General features: G+C 43.5%; 2 protein-coding genes across 9 annotated transcripts in view; one reads left to right on the top strand and one right to left on the bottom strand.

The window, feature by feature from the left end:
* Positions 1 to 2,292: 2,292 nt before the first annotated feature.
* LZIC (leucine zipper and CTNNBIP1 domain containing) lies at positions 2,293 to 17,081 on the bottom strand. Of its 3 annotated transcripts, XM_045999305.1 has the most exons (8): positions 16,963 to 17,081; positions 16,177 to 16,335; positions 11,801 to 11,909; positions 10,696 to 10,831; positions 8,935 to 9,033; positions 5,970 to 6,065; positions 5,500 to 5,581; positions 2,293 to 4,961 (listed from the first exon to the last, which is right to left on the bottom strand). In XM_045999305.1, the coding sequence occupies exons 3-8, from the start codon at positions 11,899 to 11,901 to the stop codon at positions 4,903 to 4,905; spliced, it is 573 nt and encodes a 190-aa protein (XP_045855261.1). In that variant the 5' UTR covers positions 11,902 to 11,909; positions 16,177 to 16,335; positions 16,963 to 17,081; the 3' UTR covers positions 2,293 to 4,902. The 3 variants fall into 3 exon arrangements, with proteins under 3 accessions (XP_045855261.1, XP_045855269.1, XP_045855278.1); XM_045999313.1 differs by lacking the exon at positions 8,935 to 9,033; XM_045999322.1 differs by lacking the exon at positions 16,963 to 17,081 and having other exon boundaries at positions 16,235 to 16,289.
* The window catches only part of NMNAT1 (nicotinamide nucleotide adenylyltransferase 1), a 23,199-nt gene continuing 16,821 nt past the window's right edge, over positions 17,061 to 23,438 (top strand). Inside the window, exons 1-2 of one of the 6 annotated variants that reach the window (XM_045999272.1) lie at positions 17,075 to 17,132; positions 18,281 to 18,391. The gene's annotated coding sequence lies outside the window, so the exon portion shown is untranslated. Of the gene's footprint in view, positions 17,133 to 18,225; positions 18,499 to 23,438 lie in introns of all 6 variants that reach the window. The other 5 variants (XM_045999250.1, XM_045999283.1, XM_045999263.1 and 2 more) reach the window with 5 other exon arrangements.

Raw genomic sequence — 23,438 nt, 5'->3', positions numbered from 1 at the left:
GGGAAAAGCAGTTCGAGTTTTTCAAGCCAAAAGGGCCTAGAGTGAGCCATTTGCCCAGTGCTTTGATGGCAACAGAATGAACGGGCACAGTCAACCTCCTGCTCTGGCAAGGGCAGCACCGTGGGAGGCCCTGCGTGCTTGAGGGCAGCAGACATGCCGCTGGTCCAGTCCGACTCCCAGGAGGCACACGAACGAGCACATGCTCACATCCCTCTTTCTCCTCCAAGCTGACGAGTTCAAGACGGGGTCCGCATTCTCCTGAGGCTGGCAAGTGGATTCGGTATGTCTCTGTGTGCTCCTTCCCACGGTCTTGCTCCTGGTGTTTTCTTGGAGAGGAACAGACCACTCAAAATTCTGCAAGACGGCATGAAAAGAAATGCCACAAGACCGAGGCTAAGGGACTGAGATTTTGCCTGTTTGCTCATAAAGGACAAATGCTCCTTTCCTGAGTAAGTATGACACAGAACATTTAAATAAAGGAGTATAAACAATGAGGTTTATAACCCAAATCTGTTATGATTTACCAAAACCTAGATTAAACTTGATGTAAAACCTGTGATAAGAAAGTTTCTTTTCTTTTTAAATACACGAAGTAGTAAATAAATAGAATCTTAAAAAAAAAAAAAGTTAAAAAAAGAGGGGGGCACCTGGGTGGCTCAGTAGGTTAAGCCTCTGCCTTCGGCTCGGATCATGATCTCAGGGTCCTGGGATCCAGCCCTGTATGGGGCTCCCTGCTCAGCAGGGAGTCTGCTTCCTTCTCTCTCTCTGCCTACTTGTGATCTCTGTCCAATAAATAAATAGAATCTTTAAAAAAAAAAAAGTTTAAATACATGAAGTAGTAAAAGCACCACATTTTCTAAGATCATGGTCAAATCACAACAAGGGGAGTGGCAGAGGGAGAAGCAGGCTCCCTGCAGAGCAAGGAGGCTGATGGGGAACTCGATCCCAACATCTGGGATCATGACTATAGCAGACGCTTAACCAGCTGAGCCATCCAGGTGTCCCGCTCTCCTTCACCTTCTTTACAGAAAATAATTTTACTTGTTTAGTTATTTTTAATGACAGTCCATTATGAGGCCATAAGGAATGTGGTCTTTCCCAGAGGAAAACAACCAAGCATTATGAGGCTTCCAATGGACAGCCTCAAAACTCTCAACTTCCCTGGTCCTCTTCGTGGACAGCAGACTCTCTGCCGGGAACTCTTGAGAGTGCAGCCGCGCGGTGGGCCCCGGGGCAAGAGGCTTTCAGCAGCTTAGTGTCCTTGCAGTAGGGCAGGGAGAGAGACTTCAAAAACAAAGTGAGTTGGGATGTCAAAAGGCCACACTCCAGGGGAATATCTAGAAGAACCATATTTTTAACCTGCTTTTTGTAATTTAATGAAAATATTAAATACTAGTTAACCCAGTTTCTAAGTCTTTTTAATTCCAGGGCCAAACAGACTGGAAGCAATTCTGGTGTGTTCATGGGGGTCTGTGGGAATGCTGACAGTTTTAATTTACATATTAATGCTGAAAAACATTTTGAGAAGCAAAGAAGGGCATTCTTTAGACTTAGTAATGAATAGAGTAAGGGGAGAGGGGAAATAAAAAAACACCCAGACAGGAAAGTGGTTGAAAAGCTCTAGACAAAATGGTCTGGGTTTATTTTTTCTGTAATAATTTCAAACTATCCATCACTCACTGTAATAAGATACCAACCAGTGGTGGGTTTGTACAGTCTTTTATTTTGCCTAAGATGACCGTTCTTTGGCTGAGCTGTCTTCAAAAAAATGCCTAACAATCAAAGTTAACAATCTATCTGTCTCCACTCCAACTCCTTCCTGGGAACAACTCATTCTACTGCTTGGTTTCCTCCTTTACCACCCACCCACCCAGCATACCTATCTTACCACTCACAGGAAAACACAAAGCATTGGAACATAGAAATTTTCTTTTTTTAAAAATTTTTAAAAGACTTTATTTTAAAGGAATGGATATACCCAATGTGGGACTGGAACTTACAAACCCGATATCAGGAGTCGCACACTAGGCTGACACAGTCAGGTGCCCCTAGAAATTGTTTTAAATTACTAACTTTTATTAAACAGCCCAGTTGTACACTTGCTCATTGGAATTTACTTTTGCTTCAACCCCAGTTCTTTGAAAAATGCAGGAATTCTTTTCATTAAAATATTAGCTTGACCTAAGGATAGCAAAAAGTGAGCTGCCTCACCATTAGTTATTGCAGTCTGAAACCTCCCAAGAAGTTTAAAAAACCAGGAAATTAAATATAGTAAAATATGAACCGGAAACATGGTTTGCAAATCATTTAATAACTATAATTATACAGAATTTTCAAATTATTCACTTTTTATTTTTCTGAATTATACCAAATTTGTGGAACAAAACATATCATATGGCCCTTGAAAGAACTGTTAAACAGTAGATTAGCTCCAATGCAAAACTTCTTTCTGCATTAAGGAAGAGAGGGGAATCCACAGTAATCCTATGTAGTATGTAGGTCCTACCCACTCATCCCCATGGAGCAGAAGAGGAAAATGAGGCTCTGCAAGATGAAGTAACCTACCAAACGTCGCATGGCCAGAAATGACAGTGTCTTGCTAGGCACTGCAAATTTGGCGACTTTTTTTTAACTTTGCAACTTTTAAAGGAAGATTAATTTTAAGCTGAGTACTAGTCATTACTTACAAAATGAATACAGTAATGTGATTAATGATAAAACACTTCACTGATGTTAGTCTTACAGAAAGTGTAAGAGAAACCAAAATTAAGGACTCTGGACTCATCTAGGCCCTTTTCAAATACCAAATATTCCTAATTTTCCTTATCCTACTTCTGGAGGGAAAGGGGGAATCATTTATGGCTTAAAAAAACAAAACGAAGAAATCCCCCGAGTACACATACAGACAGCAATTCCATTCCTAGGTATATACCCGAAAAAGCTGAAAACAGGTAAACAGACTTACACAAATGTTCATAGCAGTACTATTTGCGATAGCCAAAAAGTGGGGAAAAAACCAATGTTCAAGAGAGAAATGGATAAGCACAGTGTGGTGTCCATGCAAGGAAGTGTTGTCAACCATTAAAAGGTATGAAGTGCTGGTGTGTGCTACAACTCAGATTAACCTTGAAAATACGACGCTAAGTGAAAGAAGCCAGAGACAAGAGGTCCCATGCTGTAGGACGCCGTTGCTATGAAATACCGGGAATGGGTAAACCCAGGGACAGAGACAGAAAGCAGATTAGCGGTTGCTGGAGGGCTAGGATGAAGAGGAGGGCACGGGGTCTCCTCTGGGGTGGTGAAGACGTTTTGGAACGAGACGGTGACGGTTGCACAACACTGAGAATGTATTAAACATCCTGAATGGTGCACTTTAAAGTGATGAAGTTTATGTTATATGAGTGTCACCCTGACGGAAAAAAAAATGTCGAACAGGGTGCCTGGAAAGCTCAGTCGGTGGTGTGTGCCCCTCTTGATCTCCAGACCATGAGTTCAAGCTCCACACTGGGTGCAGCGATTACTTGATAAAACAAACAAACAAATGCCGAATAATGAAATGGTGACCGGCCACAATGTCCTAGATGAAGAGGAGGTCATTTGCTGCTTCTTGGTTTGTCACAATTTCGATGAGTTTTCGACTGGCGTAAACCCATATATAAAAAGTTACCCATTAGAAGTTCCAAATCAGGCATTAATGAAGCTGAGGTCCCTAATTTGTCCAGTTGGCAGAGCACCTCGTAGAGTTTGCAGTGCACAAGAAGCTTTAAAAATGTTTTAGATTTGTATAAAGTGCAAAGAAAAAGAAAACTGAGAAATACATGAAAAAATATAAAGCGGCCAGAGGCTAGACTATAAGCTAACATACATATGCACGGGGAGAGCTCCGTATTTGAGCATGCAGAGAAACATAAACTCAAGAGTACGCTTTTCCTCGTAGCTTATTTTGTGTTTCTCCACAAACTCAAGAGGAGTAAGTAAGCGTTTACAGTCACCACCTTCTGGGTTTCAGCAAAGAGGACACACACACACACACACACACACACGGAGGGCCTCTAGCTGCCACTCTCAATTGCTTCCCTGGTGAAACAACGGGCAGGAGGTTAAGTTACTCCAGGAGACTCTCAACAGGGCTCCCATTGTTCCAAGCTCAAAACTCAGAGATACAATGGGCCCCATTCATGAGGAGGCCTCACAGGCTGGGGAAAGGTCCCTTAGTGACAACTTTCTGTTGGGACATTGAATTTTTCATAAACACAGACTTGCCCAAATATGTGTTAATTCGTTTTTAAAAACAGCACAAAATACAGAATTAAAACTCAATGGACACAAAGCTGAGGGTCAGAACACCCAAGTCTTATCACCAGCTTTGTCTTGGATGTGACTTGAAGCAAGTCAACTTGCTCTTTCTGAGCCTCAGCTTTCTCGTTTATAAAATGAAAAGGATTTCTAAGATCGCTTAGAACTCAAATTCTATGAACACACATGAGGTCGATTGATGTTGGTACACTATTCACTCCAATAAGTGGGGATAAATTATGAGAAAATAATCCTTAGTTCACATCTTTTCATTTACTGTCAGCACTTAAAAACAAGGAAGCTTAATAAAAACAGGCAGAGAAACTGTTTCCTGTTCTCTCTAAAAAAACACACAAGACATAATGAATAAGGTCCAACGGGTCCCTCATCCCAACAAGTCTGGGATGACTGAGGCAGGCGGCCCTACACAAAGCACAATGATGAAGGGTATAACCAGAAGCCACAAGTATGTTTTTCTGTCACCTTTTCTTAGGTTATCAGTGCATTTCAGGAATCTCTTGATTTCTTTGCATGATTCAAAACCCCTAGAAGACAAATGCCATTTACAGCAAGAATGTTATCAATGTCCCAAGCCTCCACACCATGTCATTTCTTTGTTTTTTCAACTTCGAAACTTGCCAATGCAAGAACTTTGTCTCCGGAGCCTAAGGAGAAAGACACATGATAAACAAAAGGTTACTTCATTTGCATTTATAATTCCAGGTACCAAGGGGAAAATCTCTCCCATAGATACTGAAATAGAAAATAAAATTAGTTTCTATTATCAGAGCATTGCCCCAAACCTTCCCAGTGCCAATTCCCAATTTCTTTCCCCTACACAAACATCTGACATACAGGGGGTGATTTACTGCTTACAAATCCTTATTCTAGCTTTTTTTTTTTTTTTTTTTTTTTTCTTATTCTAGCTTTAAATGCAAAATGGAATATATAAAAATTGAGTTTACTTTACTTTTATATTTACATTTAGTTGACAAGTATTTTTAAAATATTAGGTTATATTAATTTAATTATTTTTAAGTAAAAAGTGTTAGGAAATAAACCCAACAAAAGGGATTTATGAAGAAAACACTTCTGGTTTTACCTTTTAACTCAAGAAAAGGCCATCCTGCTATCTCACCCATGGTATCCAGTAATCTGGAGCAGTGACGCCCGCTCAGCTTGCACAACTACGAGGGTACTCACCAAGGTCGGTAGAGACCTTCTCAAACTGGCTGAGTACAGCACCTGCATTTGCTGACAGGAAGGCCTCATCATCCGCAGTCAGCTGGACAAAACCAAACAAAACTAAGTCCATGGGAGCAGATTCAAATGCTAACAAGTGGTTCTAAGAAGCACAGTTAGGAATGTCTCAGGACCTCTTCCCTTTTAAAATAAAATAAAATAAAATAAAAATAAAAAGGGTCTTCCCTTTTAAAATAAAAAATAAAACAAAACAAAACAAAAAGGGTCTTCCCTTTTAAAATAAAATAAAAAAATAAAATAAAAAGGGTCTTCCCTTTTAAAATAAAAAAAAAAAAAATAGAAAGGGTCTTCCCTTTTGAAATTAAAAAAAAAAAGGAATGTCTCAGGACCACAAACTGGATCACAAATCAAGAAGTTCTGTACGAGACACTTTATACCTTTTGGTTTAATATTAAATTAAATACAGGTACCTTCTCTCCAAGTTTCCTGAGAGCTGTTAGTATCTCCACTTTCTGTTGCGTGTACAGGCCTCTGTCCAGCTTCCCTACTATGAGATCTCTATCCATCTGAAACGGATGAATGCAAAGTACATGGTACTTAAGTTAAAAACATTCTGCCCATAAAATCCAGCTTTTCAGATCTACTACTGCTACTTTTTTTGCTGTTAAAGTAACCCCTACACCCAATGTGGGGCTCGAACTCACAACCCCGAGATCAAGAGTTGCATGCTCTTCTGACCAAGTCAGCTAGGTGCCCCCAGAATTACTACTACTACTTTTTTTTTTTTTTTTTTTTTAAAGATTTACTAATTTTAGGTGGGGAGGGAAAGAGGAAGAAGACTCTCCATGCAGACTCCCTGCTGAGCCGAGTTCACTGTAGGGCTTGGTCAGAGGAACCACAAGACTGTGACCTGAGCTTAACTGACTGAGCCACCCAGGTGCCCCCAAATCTACTATTTCTTAAAAAAGATCCTCTAGCTGATTAATATGGAGAACTACAGAAATTCAAGGCAAACACCCAGCAATGCAATTACATAGCTCTAATAAATCTTTTTTTTTTTTAGTTTTTTTGAGTTTTTTTTTTTATAATTTTTTTTTTAAGATTTTATTTTTTAAGTCATCTCTATACCCAGTGTGCAGCTCTAACTCACAACGCCAAGAACTGGAGTCACATGCGCCACTGACTGAGCCCACCAGGCGCCCCCTGATTCTAATAAATTTTGTGATAATCATAACCACTGCCTGACTAAAAACTCTACTCAGGATTGATAGGGCAATAGCTTCCTTTAGAGAGAAGCTGTCCTCGAAGAACTCATTCCTTAAACTGAAGTGTGGTCTATAGGCCTGAGTGAGATAACTGGTATCATGTCTCTAGGAATGCTGGTTGACTATCACCTCTATCATCAGAAACACTGGCAGCATGTACCATGCCTGCGTCCTATGCCACGTACTTTACATGTACTGCATGTTACACATAGCATGCGCTTTGCACATACTACTTCATTTACTCTTCGTAACGACCCAAGAAGTAGGGACTACCAGTATCACCTTTTTATAGATGGGGGTACTGAGGCATAAAGAAGTTGAATAATAGAACTTATCCAACTTCAATAATAATAGCTGTTGAAAAGATTATTAATTGTGTTAAAACAATTAAAGGTAACTTCCCCAGGGGCATCTGGGTGACTCAGTCGTTGAGTGTCTGCCTTCGGCTCAGGTCATGATCCCGGGGTCCTGGGATTGAGCCCTACATCGGGCTCCCTGCTCAGTGGGAAGCCTGCTTCTCCCTCTCCCACTCCCCCTGCTCTTATTCCCTCTCTCACTGTCTCTGTCAAATAAAGAAATAAAATATTCTTTATTTATTTTAAATATTTTATTTCTTTGTTTGACAGAAGAGAGACACAGTGAGAGAACACAAGCAGGGGAGTGGGAGAGGGAGAAGCAGGCTTTCCTCTGAGTGGGGAGCCTGACGTGGGTCTCGATCCCAGGATCCTGGGATCATGACCTGAGCCGAAGGCAGATGCTCAACAACTGAGCCACCCAGGCGCCCCTAAAATCTTTTTAAAAAATAATAGTAACTTCCCCAAGGTCACCCACCTTCACAGTAGAGCAGCAATACCAATCCTGCCAGTCTGACCTACATTCGTGCTCTTAACCACTATGCTACTGAATTACCAGTGGTTGCAAATAACTTGTTAATGTCTTAATTACATTCAAGTCTATAAACAGACTTTCTCCAGTATCAGGTTTATAGAGATGTTTGAAATTCTTAGATAACAAAGGCCACATACACAGAGAGCAATGTCACTAATGGATTTTAGGTGGAATTTCAATTCAGGGCTCCAAGTGCATGGTAAAACCTCAAAGGTGGGATCCAAGTAGAAGCAGTTAGTAGCACTTTAAACTGTCATATGCTGTTTAAACCTCCATATTCGTTACCAATAATAATTGCTCTAAAGACTAATTCTGTCAGAAAACTATGGGTTGTGGCTCTAAAATCAACTGATCAGGGGCCCCTGCAAGGCAAAGTGAGTTAAAGGCCTGACTCTTGGTTTCGGCTCAGGTCATGATCTCAGGCGTGTGAGATCAAGCCCTGTGCTGGACTCCAAGCTCAGTGAGGAGTCTGCTAACATTTCTCTCTCCCTCTCCCCCTTCCCACATCCTCTCTCTCTAAAATAAATAAAAAAAAAAATTGGGGGCACCTGGGTGGCTCAGTCCATTAAGCGTCTGCCTTTGGCTCAGGTCATGATTCCAGGGTCCTGGGACTGAACCCTGCATCAGGCTCCCTGCTCAGTGGGGAGTCTGCGTCTCCCCCTCCCTCCCTCTGCTTCTTCTCTCTCTTTCAGATAAATAAATAAAATCTTAAAAAAAGAAATCAACGAATCAATTTTTTTCTAACAGACTATTTTTCAGAACAGTTTTAAGTTCACAGTAAATTGTGTGAAAGATACAAAGATTTCCCATATACCCCTCACCTCTTTCATGCACAGCCTCCCATCATAAACACACCCCACCAGAGCGGCTCATTTGTTACAACAGCTGAACCTACGCTGACACATCATAATCCCCCACTTCCATAGTCTACACATTTGGGTTTACTCGTGGTGGTGGTATATACGTTCTCAACTGATTTTTTTTTAATTTTTTTAAAAATTATTTTATTTATTTGACACAGAGAGAGAGAGATCACAAGTAGGCAGAGAGGCAGGCAGAGAGAGAGGAGGAAGCAGGTTCCCTGCTGAGCAGAGAGCCCCATGCGGGGCTTGATCCCAGGACCCTGAGATCATGACCTGAGCCGAAGGCAGAGGCTTTAACCCACTGAGCCATCCAGGTGCCCCAACTGACAGATTTTTAAATTTGAGAATAACATAATGAAATTCTGGAGCTGAGAAAACAAGTAACACCCAGCAATTAAATCAAATTGAAGAAACTTTACCTCTGCTAACCTTGTCCGAAGCTGACCTGGTTGTTTCTTTGCAAATAACCTGATGACCTCTGGGGTTTTAAAGGCCTGGCTGATAGCTGCCTGGATAGCCTAGAATACAGAAAGGTAAAAACTGGGAAAAATAGTCCAATGAATTAAATATTACAATAATTGATTGGTGAGTCCTCAATTACAAATAGGTTTTCCTTGTTCATCAAACACTGTTATAATTTTAGTTTCCACAAAAGCAAAAATAAACTATTGGGACTTCATGAAGATAAAAAGCTGCATAGCAAAGGAAACACTAAAACCAAAGGGCTGCCTACAGAATGGAAGAAGATATTTATAAGCGATGTATCTGATTAGGGCTAGTATCCAAAATCTACAAAGAACTTAACAAATTCAATACCCAAAAAACATGTAACCCAGTTAAGAAATGGGCAGAACACATGAATAGGCACTATTTCAAAGAAGATACCTAGATGGCCAACAGCCACCTGAGAAGATGCTCACCATCACTCATTATCAGGGAAATACACATCAAAACCATGATGAGATACCATCTCACACCTGTCAGAATGGCTAAAAAAATTTTTTTTAAGATTTTATTTATTTGTTTAACAGAGAGCAAGTGAGAGTGAGAGAGGGAACACAAGCAAGGGGAGTAGGAGAGGGAGAAGCAGGCTCCCTGCTGAGCAGGGAGCCTGATGGGGCTCAATCCCAGGACCCTAGGATCATGACCTAGCTGAAGGCAGAGGCAGAGACCTAATGACTGAGCCACCCAGGCGCCCCAGAATGGCTAAAATTAACAACACAAGAAACAACAGGTGTTGGCGAGGATGTGGAGAAAGGGGAACCCTCTTGCACTGTTGGTGGGAATGCAAGCTGGTGCAGCCACTCTAGAGAACAGTATGGAGGTTCCTCAAAATATTAAAAATAGAGCTACAATATGATCCAGCAATTGCATGACTAGGTATTTACCCAAAGGACACAAAAATACAGATTTGAAGAGATACATGCACCCTGAAGTTTACAGCAGCATTATTATCAACAATAGCCAAACTATGGAGAGAGCCCAAATGTCCAACAACTGATGAATGGAAAAAAGGATGTGTACACACACACACACACACACACACACACACACAGGAATATTACTCAGTCATCAAAAAGAATGAAATCTTAACATTTGGAACAATGTGGATGGAGCTAGAGTGTATGATGCTAAATGAAATAAGTCTGTCAGAGAAAGACAAATAATACCACAGGATCTCACTCATATGTGAAATTTAAGAAACAAAACAGAGGAACACATGGGAAGGGGGAAAGAAGGAAAGAGGCAAATGAGCCAGAAGAGATTCCTAATGATAAAGAATCGTTTATCATTGATAAATGGGAGGGAGGTGGGTGGCAGACGGGCTAGATGGGTGACAGGTGTTAAGGAGGGCACATGTTGGGACAAACACTGGGTATTACACGTAAGTAATGAATCACCAAATTCTGAATTCTACTGCAGAAACCAACATCACATTGCACATTAACTACCTAAAATTGAAATTTAAAAAATTAGTTTCCTTTCGCTATCTCTGTGCATGTCCCTGGAGCCAAATACGTAACTAAATGAGTATCTGGAAGCTTATGCTGCTCTACCTGAACGCAGACACTCAGCACTGACCCTGAAGTCAGACCCCCAGAGTTTTTCTATTTTAAACAAACTCATCAAAAAAGAGAGAGAAACCACCTGTGTCACCAGTGTAAGTAAATTGCGCTTACCAGTTGCATTCCACTTAGCTCATCGACCAAAGTCATATTTCCAGACATGATTTTCTTCAGGGAATCATTAAATTCACTCAGCTGCTCCAGAGTTTCCTTTTTGGTTTCTTCGTATTCATCTGTATCGAGTTCCTCTCTGAAGTGCAGTGAACATAAGAGAGAAAAGCAGAGAGTTCCAAGTGAAAAAAGCAATCTTAATATTTGTACCCCAAGACTTCAGCTACATATATTTACAAAAAATATGCTGCGGGGACAAGGCTGAAAGGAAATGACAAAATGCTAATAACAGATGTGTTCAGATGTTGGTAATATGGGCGTTTTCCTGCAATGTGGTTACTTTGATAATTAAACATTTTTCTTTTACCAAAACGAGGCACACTCAACAAACCACATAATAACTTCCTTTTAAGCCGTCTATGAATCAATGCATAAGCCTGGGCAAGATACTTAACATAGCCAAGCCTCAGTTTCTTGATCTATAAGCCACAGATGATACAGTACCTACCTTATAGGGCTGCTACGAGCATTACATGGACTGTAGGAAGTCCGTGACAAACAACAGGTACTTGACAAAATCGCGGGTACTTTTAGCCCCATCCTTAGCGGTAGGTAAAATTTTGTGCACCGTGAAATACAACAGCAATGTATTACCTGTCACCTGAGGAAGAGGCTATTTTTTTTTTTATTATGTTCAATTAGCCAAGAGGCTATTTTTATTCACTAACTGAACAAGCCATTTATTAAACATTTACTACAAATGATGGCAGCTACCATTTCTTGAGCACCTATTCTGGGCCAAGCATCGTTTTGGCCTCTTCATTTGAAATACCTCCAACCGCCTCTCAAAGGTGTTGAAAAAAGCCAGAAACAGTTTTGGTCCTTTGAACAGTCAAGGTTGAAAATACACTAGAAGGTCAAGTATATACCAGGCAGGACTACTTTAAATACTAAAGAGAGACAAGGTAGGTGCTGCTATTTCTGCTCCAAAGCACTGTGAAGAACACGGCAGGGAAAACCGAAATCACACATGGGCCTGCACCCACACTGGGAATCTGGCCGAGAAAAAACCACCGGACAGCAGAGCAGTGTTCGGTTAGACGATTACCTGCACTCCTCCAGATCCTGTAATTGCTGCATTAGTCTATCCAACTGTTCTTCTAGATTCTGCTTTAATTTGCTTGTCTCTGTCTTTCCTCTGGAAGCCATTTCGATCTCTAAGTAGAACAATAAGCCCACATATAGTGTGTATTTGGTTATTTGAAATGATTCAACATACCAGTACAATTTAAAAATGGGCTATACTCTTTCTGAGCTACAGGTGTGGGAAAGACAGTTGTGCAAAGAGAATTTCATTTTACATATAAAAGTTTAACTAATACACTAGTACCATCCCACAAAAATGCCTGGCAGTCTTCCTAACTGACCTGACAAGTTAAGCAGAAATCTTCACTGCTGGGGCACCTGGGTGGCTCAGTGGGTTAAGCAGCTGCCTTCAGCTCAGGTTATGATCCCAGGGTCCTGGAATTGAGCCCCTTATTGGGTTCCTTGCTCAGCTGGGAGCCTGCTTCGGCCTCTCCCTCTGCCTCAGCCTACTGCTCCCCTGGCTTGTGGTCTTGCTCTCGCTCTCAAATACATAAATAAATCTTAAAAAATAAATAAATCTTAAAAAAAGAAATCTTCACTATTGGTCTATCTTACTTTAAACAAATCTGTTAACTGAAAACAACAGTTTTATAAAGAAATAGATAAGGTGTGACTTTGTGTTACAAAAAGATTTATTATAACATTCTTTTTTATTCTTACCAATTACTCTCCAGGACTCAGAACACTCCTAGCCTTATCTTGTTGGTCTTATGTGCATTTACCTTATGGGCATTAACAACTTTTGATATGATTTCTTCCTTGGAAATCTGTCCATGTTCTATTGGATTATCTTTCCCTTGCCGATATATACAAGTACAAAGCCTTGGTAGTTATGTTGCAAATATTATCTCGTCTCTTAGATTTCACTGTTTTTGTCATGACAAATTATTATTTTTTAAAAATACTTTATTCGAGAAAGAGAATAAGAAAGCACAGGCAGAGGGAGGAGAAGCAGGCTCCCCACTGAGCAGAGAGCCCGATGCAGGGCTCCATCCCAGGACCCTGGGATCACGACCTGAGCTGAAGGCAGACACTTAACCCATTGAGCCACCTAGGTGCCCCCCAATAAATTATTTTAGTGGCCAAATCTATCTTCTCCTTTAAGACTTCTTAGTTTTATGTCCCATGAAGGCAGCCCTAACCATCTCAAGATTTAAAAATATATATATATTTACTGTACTAAGAGTTACATAAATTTTTCCTTTTTTACATTCAGCTCTTTGGGCCACTTGCAACTTTTGTTAATGCTGTAAAATAGGAGTCTAACTTTTATTTTCTTTCAAATGGGGAGCCAGTTACCCCAACACCATTTACTAGTCAGTACTTAAGCCACTTTCATTGGTTGGTTGCTTGTTTTAAGCAGGCTCCACTCCCAGCATAGGGCCTTACGTGGGGCTTGAACAAACGACCATGGTATCAAAACCTGATGCTTCACCAACTGAGCCAACATGGGTGCCCCTATGCTACTTTTTATATAGACTCAATAGAAACAGAGTCAAGTCGGTTTCACTGACGATGTTCTGGTCCTAAGACAATACCTTGCTTTTGTAATTGTTAGCAGTCGAGCTGGTGTACATTGGTAACTGATAAGGAGTTGCCTTTATTATTGCAGAATTTTCCCTCCAATAACTCTTGGCTATTCCTATACATTTTCTCTTCTGGATGAACTAAAGATTCAACTTGTCAAGTCCCCTTAAAAATGCAACGGAAATTTTGATAGGGATTACATTACAATTAAAAACTAATACGAAAAGATCTATATCCTTGTAATTTGAATCTTCCTATTAAGCAATATATCATTCCATTTATCTCAGCTTTCTTTCATGATCTTTAATTTAAAAAGTATTGTTTTATTCCAAAGGCCTTGAATATGGGCTATTCTTTTTGTTTTGTTTTAGCTTTTATTTTTTAAATTTTATTTTTTCAGTGTTCCAAGATTCATTGCTTATGCACCACACCCAGTGCTCCAGGCAATACGTGCTCTCCTTAATACCCACCACCAGGCTCACCCAAACCTCCCCCACACACACACAAATATTGGCTATTCTAAGACATTTTGTATTTTTTTGTTAATACTCAGAAAACACTTTTTGCTATTAAAACTTCTGATTATTGTGGGTCACTCCGCTAGCTCAGTTGGTGGAGCATGCGACTCTTGATCTCGGGGTTGTGAGTTCCAGCCCCACATTGGGCGTAAAGTTTACTTAAAAACAAAAATTTCTGATTATTGCTAGTGTAGAGGAAAGTTACTGCTTTCGGTGTGTTGATAATGTATGCATTTACCTTAACATTCATAGCATTTAAGTTTTTTCATTTATAAAAATTAAACTTACATTCCTTTCAGGAAACACATTTTTCTTAATATTAGATATAAACATTCATTAAAACCTAAATCCTGGGGCGCCTGCTGGCTCAGTCAGTGGAGTGCACAACTCTTGATCTTGGGATCACGAGTTCGATCCCCAGGTTGGGTGTAGAGATTACTTAAATAAAAATTGTAAAAACCAAACCAAAATAAAACAAACAAACAAAAAACCTTAAATCCTTGGGTAACTTATTAAAGCATTTAAAATTTTCCCATTATTATTTATTCCTATGATTATTCCTTTTATTATCATTAGCAGATGATCTGGTATGTGAACTTCAATGACGAGGATTCCTTACATTACACTCAGAATATAATCAGTGAAAATCTATTCTTACTACTGTATCTTTAAAAATTGGCTTACTGGGGTGCCTGGGTGGCTCAAGCGTTAAGTGGCTGCCTTCAGCTCAGGTCATAATTCCAGGGACCTGGGATAGAGCCCCACATTGGGCTCCCTGCTCAGCGGGAAGCCGGCTTCTCCCTCTCTCACTCCCCCTGCTTGTGCTCCCTCTCTCGCTGTGTCTCTCTCTGTCAAATAAATAAAAATCTTAAAATAAAATAAAATAAAATTGGCTTATCTACAATGATTAAAGATATGTAAATATAAATGAGCTACATTATAGCCAGAAGTGTAATTTCACGTATAATAGGTTAGCCAGAAGTGTAATTTATTGCCCATAATTTATTATAGTATGCTTCATATATAATTCTTCCTGGGAAACATGCAATTAAACTTTATTTTACAGCTGTTGAATTTTCCAGTAAAAGTAAAGCCAAACCTAAAAAGTGTTTTTTTCGGGCTCAATTTCCTATAGTCTAACCACACTGAAGTACTTGCTGTTTCAATTTTAGTGTGTGTGCTGCCGAAGCGAGCACTACTTGCTGTTTCAAAACGTGCCACACATTTTCACCTTCTCTTTCGAGCCATTTCTTTTTCCTACCTATTAAGCCAAGGTAATCCATCCTTCAAGGTCTAGCTCAAGGTTCAGCTTCCCCATGTCTTTCTTGGTTCCTTCCCAATCACTTAATTGTTACTTCTGAGTAGGGATTTTACTTCTTATTTTTTTAATAGGTTTTATTTATTGAGATAGAGGGATCGCAGGAGCTGGGGGGCAGGGAAAGAGAGAAGTAGGCTCCCCGCTGAGCAGTGAGCCACACAGGGCTTGATCCCAGAACCCCGGGACCATGACCTGAGCCAAAGGAAGACTCTTAACTGACTGAGCCACCCAGATGCCCCCACTTCTTCTTCTTTTTTTTTTTTTTTAAACATTATTTATTTATTTGACAGACAGAGATCTCAAGTAGGTGGAGAGGCAGGCAGACAAAGAGGAGGAAGCAGGCTCCCCACTGAGCAGAGATCCCGATGCGGGGCTTGATCCTAGGACCCCGAGATCATGACCTGAGCGGAAGGCAGAGGTTTAACCCACTGAGCCATCCAGGTGCCCCCCCACTTCTTCTTTATACATCAGCATCCAGCATAACGCTGAGCAGACAGAAAGTACTGGATAAATAACTGGTATATGAATAATGAGAACCGATTCCTTCTTCCACATTTCACATCTTATTCTCCATTCGGCGCTTATTTCCGCCTTAACTTATACGTGATTTCATTACAGCACATTGTTTACTGGTTTGTCTTTCCCTCCAGACTATAAACTCTGGAAGAGGAGTCTGACATCTCCTTTTAGCATCCTCAGCCCTAAAAAGAGAATAGATATTCAGCAACCGGATACAGCGTATAAAGGCACCAGATAGTTTAAGGAGGTGAAACTATTTTACATCAACTTCAGGGAAGACAGGGGCCCTCTGAAAGCCTTAACCTGGTGCTGCCCGTTATTTGAAATTTATCCCAGAAAGATTAACTCGCTGGCACCACCTAGTCTCCGACAAAGGCGGTGCAGCTTTCCCAGACTGCCGAAACAGCCCTCAAAACCGGCCATCTGGAGCGGAAGAGATGCTCCCTTCCCGCTCACCTCGTCTCTCAGTACTTCGAACTCTGCACACGGCCGGCCGGTCCCAAAGTGCCTAAGCCTCCCGCTGCTGAAGTTCTGAGTGTCATACACTTGAGGAAAGCGAAATGGTTCATCAGGACCACGAGAGGCTGAGTGCAAACCCCTTGGAGGTGGAGCTGGCTGGGAAACAGGGAGCCATGAACAAGTAGCTTCATTTACTTTCCAGAGACGAGCCTGCAGCAGTCCACATAACTGCCCCCCGAGCAGCGTGCGTGCGACACGCACCCTTCTCTTTTCAGGAAGACACCATGGGGGATGGCGGAGGGGGGCGAGGAGGGACAGATGCCGTTTTCTCTCTCGAGGGCGCCTCGGGCAGGGCATCCTTGCGGAGGTGTCCCCTAGCGAGGCTGCGGGGGCTCCCGAGGAAAACCCTGCACCTCCACGTGTCCGCAGCGCGGCTGCCAAAGCCAGAAGCCCGGGTAAGAGGAGGGCGGAGAGCACACGTTTTCCCGGCTGGACGTGAGCAGCTACGGACCTCAACCATCGGGACGCGACACCGGGCAGCTCCGGCCACCAGCCCAGACCCCGTGTCCGTGGCGGAACTTGGAGCTCCGGCACCTGGGTCCTACGGCGGCCGCGCTCGACTAGGCCCCGGCTGCCACCAGAGGTCGCCATGAACCCCCGCCCCCGAAACTCTTGCGGACCTCCCAGACCAGAAGCCGGACAACCCCCTGGGGCCCTCAGGGTCCCCGCTCAGCCTGCGTCTCCGCCTTGGTCCAAAAGATCGGAGCCAGGGGCCCCGCCTACCTGAGGGTCCTGGCCGGGCGGACGCTCACAGTCCGAGCACTTCCGGCGGACGCATGCACTTCCGGCCTCCAGCAGCCAATGAGGGTGCAGCCAAGGGTGTTCCCTTGTCCGGCGTCCGGGCTGCGGGTCATCTCCGGGAGGACTTCGGGCTGGTGGACCCTGAGAACGTGGTAAGTCCCCTGGCCTGAGCCCTCTGAGAAACCAGTCTCTAGGGGGGTCAGCGCAGGACTCTCTGTCGCGAGCTTGGGGGAGTCCAACATGGTGGAGTCTTTGAGGGGCGGATATAACGGTCCCCGAGGCGAGGTCATATTCCAGTTTGGGGCAGGAGTCTTGCGCCTTCATTCTTTCCACCTTTCTGTGGAGCCGGAACCTCCGTAATTTTCCCTCTGCCCTTTGAACAGGTGATTCACCTTTGGCGGAAAAAAAAAAAAAGTTCCTTGGGGCGCCTGGGTGGCTCAGTCGTTGAGCGTCTGCCTTCAGCTCAGGTCATGATCCTGGCGTCCTGGGATCGAGCCGCACATCGGGCTGCTTGCCCGGCGGGGAGCCTGCTTCTCCCTCTCCCACTCCCCTTGCTTGTGTTCCCTCTCGCGGTGCTTCTCTCTCTGGCAAATAAATAGATAAAATCTTAACAAAACAACAACAAAAAGTTCCTTTCTAGAGGTTTCTTGAGCGTGGCGGGGTGGGGGGGGGGGCGGGGAGGAGGAAGTGTTCCATTTTCTGAAAGACCTCTCTCTTCTGGGAAATCCGTCTTTCCAAATCCGTAAAGACCAAGTGCCCTTTCCTGGAAGCGCTTGGACACTCGCGGCCCTTGAGGACCCTGCGGGCTGTCGGCCCCGCAGCGCTTTTAAAGCTACTGAGAACCGGGGCGGAAGCCGTTTCCCCAGCTGTTCCCTGCCCCGCTCCTTGAGTGCCGAGCCCCCGGGTCAACCTCAGGGTTGACGGCAGAATTGTTTGGGCGAATTCGCTTCCAGCCACCCCAGGCAGACTTCCAGCTAGAGTTACCCTGGGGGTCCGCCAGAAAGATTGACTTCTGCAGGGGCGCCTGGGTGGCCCAGTCATTAAGTGTCTGCCTTGGGCTCAGGTCATGATCCCGGGGTCCTGGGATCCAGCCCCACATCGGGCTCCCTGCTCGGCGGGGAGCCTGCTTCTCCCTGCCCCATCCCCCCTGCCTGTGTTCTTTTGCTCTAATTGTGTATCTCTCTGACAAATAAATAAAATCTTTAAAAAAGAAGAAGAAAAAAAAAAAAGAATGACTTCTGCCAGTTCTCATTGTAGGATTTCGGGCTTCTTACCAAAACGCTGTTTTTCAGAGTTACAGTTTGGAGGTGAGACTGCTGTGGCAGCCCAGCTTGGAGAAACCATTGTCACCGTTGGCATAGTTCCAGTACCTTGCAAAACGCCTCGGGTTCGCAGCATCTCCTTTGTGAAAGTAAGCTGACTGCTGTGTTAGCGGGATCGTCTCCAATGTTTTGCTGTGTGGATACGTGCGGCGGGGTCATCGCTTTGAGTAATGCAGAACTCTCAGTGACAAATAGGGTCAGTGCCAAACAAAACGGAAAAAATACACTTGTTTCACCACTGGAAGAACTTGCTAAATAGACATTTGCTCACTGTGTGCTTCCCCTGATTTTTTTAAAAGAAGATTTTATTTATTTGAGAGAGAGAGAGACAGAGAGTGCAAGCAGGAGGAGTGGCAGAGGGAGAAGCAGACTCTCTGCTGAGCAGGGAGCCCGATGCAGGCTGGATCCCAGGACCCTGGGATCATGACCTGAGCTGAAGGCAGATGCCCAGTCGTCGGAGCCACCTAGGCGCCCCTACTTCCCCTGATTCTGAGGATAATGTGATGTTCTATTCAGGCGTTCGTGTTGGTTTAGTGTGTGCAGTCACAGGAACTGTGGAGGTCGGGCCTTACTGGATCCACGCATTCTGTTTGCTGGCTCTTTCTCAGTGACTGGATCCAATTCAGCACTTCTGTGCTGGGGGTGCTCCTTGGGTTCTTGTTTAGAGTTAATGGATCATGAAAAAGTATTCCTAGTGCAGAAGTAAGAGAAATTGCTTTGGGTTCCAGTTGTCAGAGACAGGATCCAGGCTCTGAAGGGGTGTGGGGAGGGAAGAGGAGGAACTGGGAAAAGAGGGATAACGTGTTGAGTAAGTAGCCTCGGGGGAGATGACTTCAGAGCTGGGAGTCGTACCTGGGAAACCAGATCAACGCTACTCGGCAGCTGGAGGATTTTAGGACATTTAGACTTGGACTTGGAATGGGAGCCCAGAGAGTGCAGGTTGCTCCCACTAGGTAGGGAAAATGCTGGGGCAGATGAAGCTTGAGTGACTAACAGGAAGTCCATGAGCCCAAGGCTCTCTGAACATGCGGACCTCTTTTAAACGGCTACCAGTGCATAGCTTGTACCATTGTGAGTCTTGTGTCATGGTGAAGACCATGAATTTTTAGTGTCAAGGTTGTTACACAAACTGTGAGATCTTGAGCAAGTTAGTCTCTTTCAGTTTTAGTTTTCTCATGTTTGTTTGAAAAAGGGATGGTATGGGTGCCTGGCTGCCTCAGTGAGAAAGACATCATCTCTTGATCTCAAGGTTGTGAGTCTGAGCCCCACATTCAGTGTGGAGATTACTAAAACAAACAAACAAACAAACTTTTAAAAAGTGGGGAGGGGGTGCTTGGGTGACTCCCTCAGTTAAGTATCTGACTTTCTCTCAGGTCATGTTCTCAGGGTCCTAGGATCCAGCAGAGCGGGATCAGAGAAGTCCGTTCCCCCCACCCCAACTCATGCGCATGTGTGTCTGTCTGCCTGCATGTACGTCTATCCGTGCCCATGTGCGTCTGTGTGTCTGTCTGCGCACATGCGGTTTCTCTCTCTCTCAAATAAAATCTTTTTTTAAAAAAAGATCACAAGGGGTGCTTGGGTGGCTCAGTTGTTAAGCATCTGCCTTCAGCTCAAGTCATGATCCCAGGGTCCGGGATTGAGGCCCGCACTGAGCTCTCTGCTCAGCAGGGAGCCTGCTTCTCCCTCTCCCACTTCCCCCTGCTTGCATTCCCTCTCTTACTGTGTCTCTTTCTGTCAAATAAATAAATAAGATATTATATTTATTTATTTGACAGAGATCACAAGTAGGCAGAGGGAGAGAGGGGAAGCGGGCCCCTGCTGAGCAGAGAGCCCGATGCAGGGCTCAATCCAAGGACCCTGGGATCATGACCCGAGCTGAAGGCAGAGGCTTAACCCACTGAGCCACCAAGGTGCTCCTAAATAAATAAAATCTTAAAGAAAAAAAAAAAAAAAGTTGGTTACTTAACTGACTGAGCCACCCAGGGGCCCCTCCAAGTTTTTAATTTAAATTCTAGCTAGTTAGCATATTTCGTTTGTTTCTGGGGTATATGTGCTTTTCATTTATTTATTTCATTTATTTTAATTTTTTTTATTTTTTGAAGATTTTATTTATTTATTTGACAGACAGAGATCATAAGTAGGCAGAGAGGCAGGCAGAGAGAGAGGAGGAAGCAGGCTTCCTGCAGAGCAGAGAGCGCGATGTGGGGCTCGATCCCAGGACCCTGGGATCATGACCTGAGCCGAAGGCAGAGGCTTTAACCCACTGAGCCAACCAGGCACCCCTATCTAATTTATTTTTAAACATAAGCTCTATGCCCAATGTGGGGCTTGAACTCACAACTTGGAGATCAAGAGTTTCAAAGTCCACGAACTGAGCCAGCCAGGGAATTCTCAGAGAATCTGGAGAATTTTTTAAAATTTAATTAATTTATTTGAAAAGATTTATTTACTTGAGAGAGGGAGTGCACAGTCGGGAGGGGCAGAGAGAGAGAGAGGGAGAGAGAAATCCGAGCAGACTCTGTGCTGAGTGGGGAGCCCTACACGGGGCTCTGTCTTGTGATCCTGAGATCATGACTTGGGCCGAAACCAAGAGTTGGACACTTGACCGGCCGAGCCACCTAGGTGATGTGTAGGGAGATGTTTATATTGAATGTGACCTTCCTGCCAACAGATAGTTCTTTTCCTCAAGGAATAGAGCTGTCTTCACTTCCTCAAAACGTTAAGAGCATCTGTGATTACCTAGCTCCTACTTAAACTACCTCACAAGAAAAGAAGACAAACATTATGTGGGTCATTTAGTATTTTCTCTGGACAGCCTTGACTGTCATGATGCAGAAGATTGTGTCACCTGTGTAGAGGAGATTGTGGTTATTTTTACGCTAAAATTTCCCACTACATTTTTAAAGAACAAATTGTTCTTTAAAAACATCATCTGAATGTTTTTAACATTTATGTTAATAATGTTTAAATTATGTTAATAATGTTTAAAAACACCATCTGAATCCCTGTATCCTCTTAAAATTCAACCTAAACCTTTGTTCATTACTAAGATCGGTATTTTCCTTCTTCCTTCTCAGAGCTTATCCATCCAGCTATGGTAATAGTTCGACAAAACAAAAACAGAGGTTCGGAAAATCAGTGTCATGATCTTGAAAGTATTTAATAGAGTATCTTTTTGTGGGGTGAATTCGGTTGTGATGGCAGTCCGGTGATTTGGGTTTGAACTGTTCCTTTTTAATCCATTTGCAGTGCTAATCGATACTTCAAGACAACTTTCTTTCAGATGACCGGTTTTGATGTGCTTCCTGTGTTCGTAGCTCTGACGTCAGCCGACCATCTCACTCCAGGGTAGTAGGGTAGGAGATGCGCTCCTGCTTGCCGGCAGCGGTCAGGTGGCAGCTGCTGGGACAGGCTCACCTGCCAGGGCCGTCTGTGTGAGGCAGGAGACCTACGGGCTCACGGGCCAGCGTCAGACCATTGGTTTAGTGTCTGGTGATGCACAGGCCATGCTAACCAGCCGGCTCAGCGCCAGCCCGGAGAAAAGCACTGCGGGATGAAGCCCGGGATCTAATTAAATGGATTTGGAAATCATGTGAAAAGGACGGCTTTTCCTCCTTTGCTTCGTGGAGCTCTTGCTTTAGGAGGAACCAGGCTTCCCCTTGTGCTGTGACGGCTCTAGCTGAGCAGGGACTTCCTTGAAGCCTTTGACAAGGAGAGGCTGCTTGGGAAGTTTGCTTACCTGCAGAAACCAAGCTGCTCACTGACAGCAGCACAGACAAGTAGTAAAGTTCAGGGGTCGTTTTTTCCTGTGTTCGGGGAGAAAAAGCACTGTGAGAAATACTTGTCTTTTGGTTGGAGCCTATATTTACAACTTTGTTGCCAACGGATTTAAACAGTGGCACCAGCTTAGAAAGAGATGGAAGGCTTGCTGCTCGCTGCGCCGTGTGCAGGCCCGCACTTCCGCTGTTGATTGATGGCTTGTCTTTTTCTTCCTCCCCCCTCTCTTTTTAGCCTAGCAAAGTGGATTTCATCCACAGAAAGAAAAATCTTTCATGGAATTTTTAAACTTCCCTGATGATTTTTTTTTTTAAGATTTTATTTATTTATTTGACAGAGAGATCACAAGTAGGCAGGCAGAGAGAGAGAGGGTGGGAAGCAGGCTCCTTGCCGAGCAGAAAGCCCGATGCGGGCTCGATCCCAGGGCCCCAGGATCACAACCCGAGCCGAAGGCAGAGGCTTTAACCCACCGAGCCACCCAGGCGTCCCCCGATGATATATTTTAACTGTGACATGTGTCTAATTAGGAATTCTGCATCTACATATCTCTCTTTTTAGTGTGAGGAGAAAAAAATATTGAAGAGTGATGGTTTATTATATACAGACACACTTTCAGATTAAGATGAGCCCTTGAGAAATTCAGTATTTAAAAACACACACAGGGCGCCTGGGTGGCTGAGTTCATGATCCCAGCATCCTGGGATCAAGTCCAGCATCGAGCTCCTTGCTCAGCGGGGAGCCTGCTTCTCCCTCTGCCTGCTGTTCTCTCTCTCTGACAAATAAGTAAATAAAATCTTTAAAAAAATTAAAAATAAATTAAAAAAAATAAAAACACACACAGTCAGTTGCCAAAACTGTTAACACCACGGTACAGGCTCCTTCACCAAAGGATCCCACACCAAATACAGCAAACATCTTCTTCAGTGCCTGCGGGACTGGTTCCATATGCGTAAGCAGCACAGTAAAACCTAGAAGGACAGCAGAATTGTCTGTTCACTGGGTGTGATTATCTCAGAAATACATTGTTGAATGCAAACCAGAGGATGTTTCCTCGCTTCCCTCTCGTGGGACACAGATGCTCAAAACCTTGCCAGGCTAAGGTTTTCCTTTGACATGGGTTGTGTTCTTATTACTGGCATTGCTGGTGATAAGAACACCGACTGTGGGGTGCCTGGGTGGCTCAGTCAGTTGGACGTCTGCCTTCGGCTCAGGTCATGATCCCAGCGTCCTGGTGTTGAGCCCTACATTGTGCTCCCTGCTCAGTGGGGACCTGCTTCTCCCTCTCCCTCTGCCACTCACCCTGCTTGTGCTCTCTCTCTCAAATAAGTAAATAAAATCTTTATTTACAACTGACTCCTT

Source organism: Meles meles, chromosome 1, assembly GCF_922984935.1.
Source record: "Meles meles chromosome 1, mMelMel3.1 paternal haplotype, whole genome shotgun sequence".
NCBI lineage: Eukaryota > Metazoa > Chordata > Mammalia > Carnivora > Mustelidae > Meles > Meles meles.
This window is presented reverse-complemented; position numbering and strand designations above follow the sequence as displayed.

Coding starts and splice junctions, on each gene's coding strand:
- LZIC (XM_045999322.1), bottom strand. CDS start 16,289: ATGAACCATTTCGCTTTCCTCAAGTGTATGACACTCAGAACTTCAGCA. Junction 9,034..10,695: donor AGCTAAGTGGAATGCAACTG/GTAAGCGCAATT, acceptor TCTGTATTCTAG/GCTATCCAGGCAGCTATCAG. Junction 4,962..5,499: donor GAAGGTCTCTACCGACCTTG/GTGAGTACCCTC, acceptor CTTTCTCCTTAG/GCTCCGGAGACAAAGTTCTT.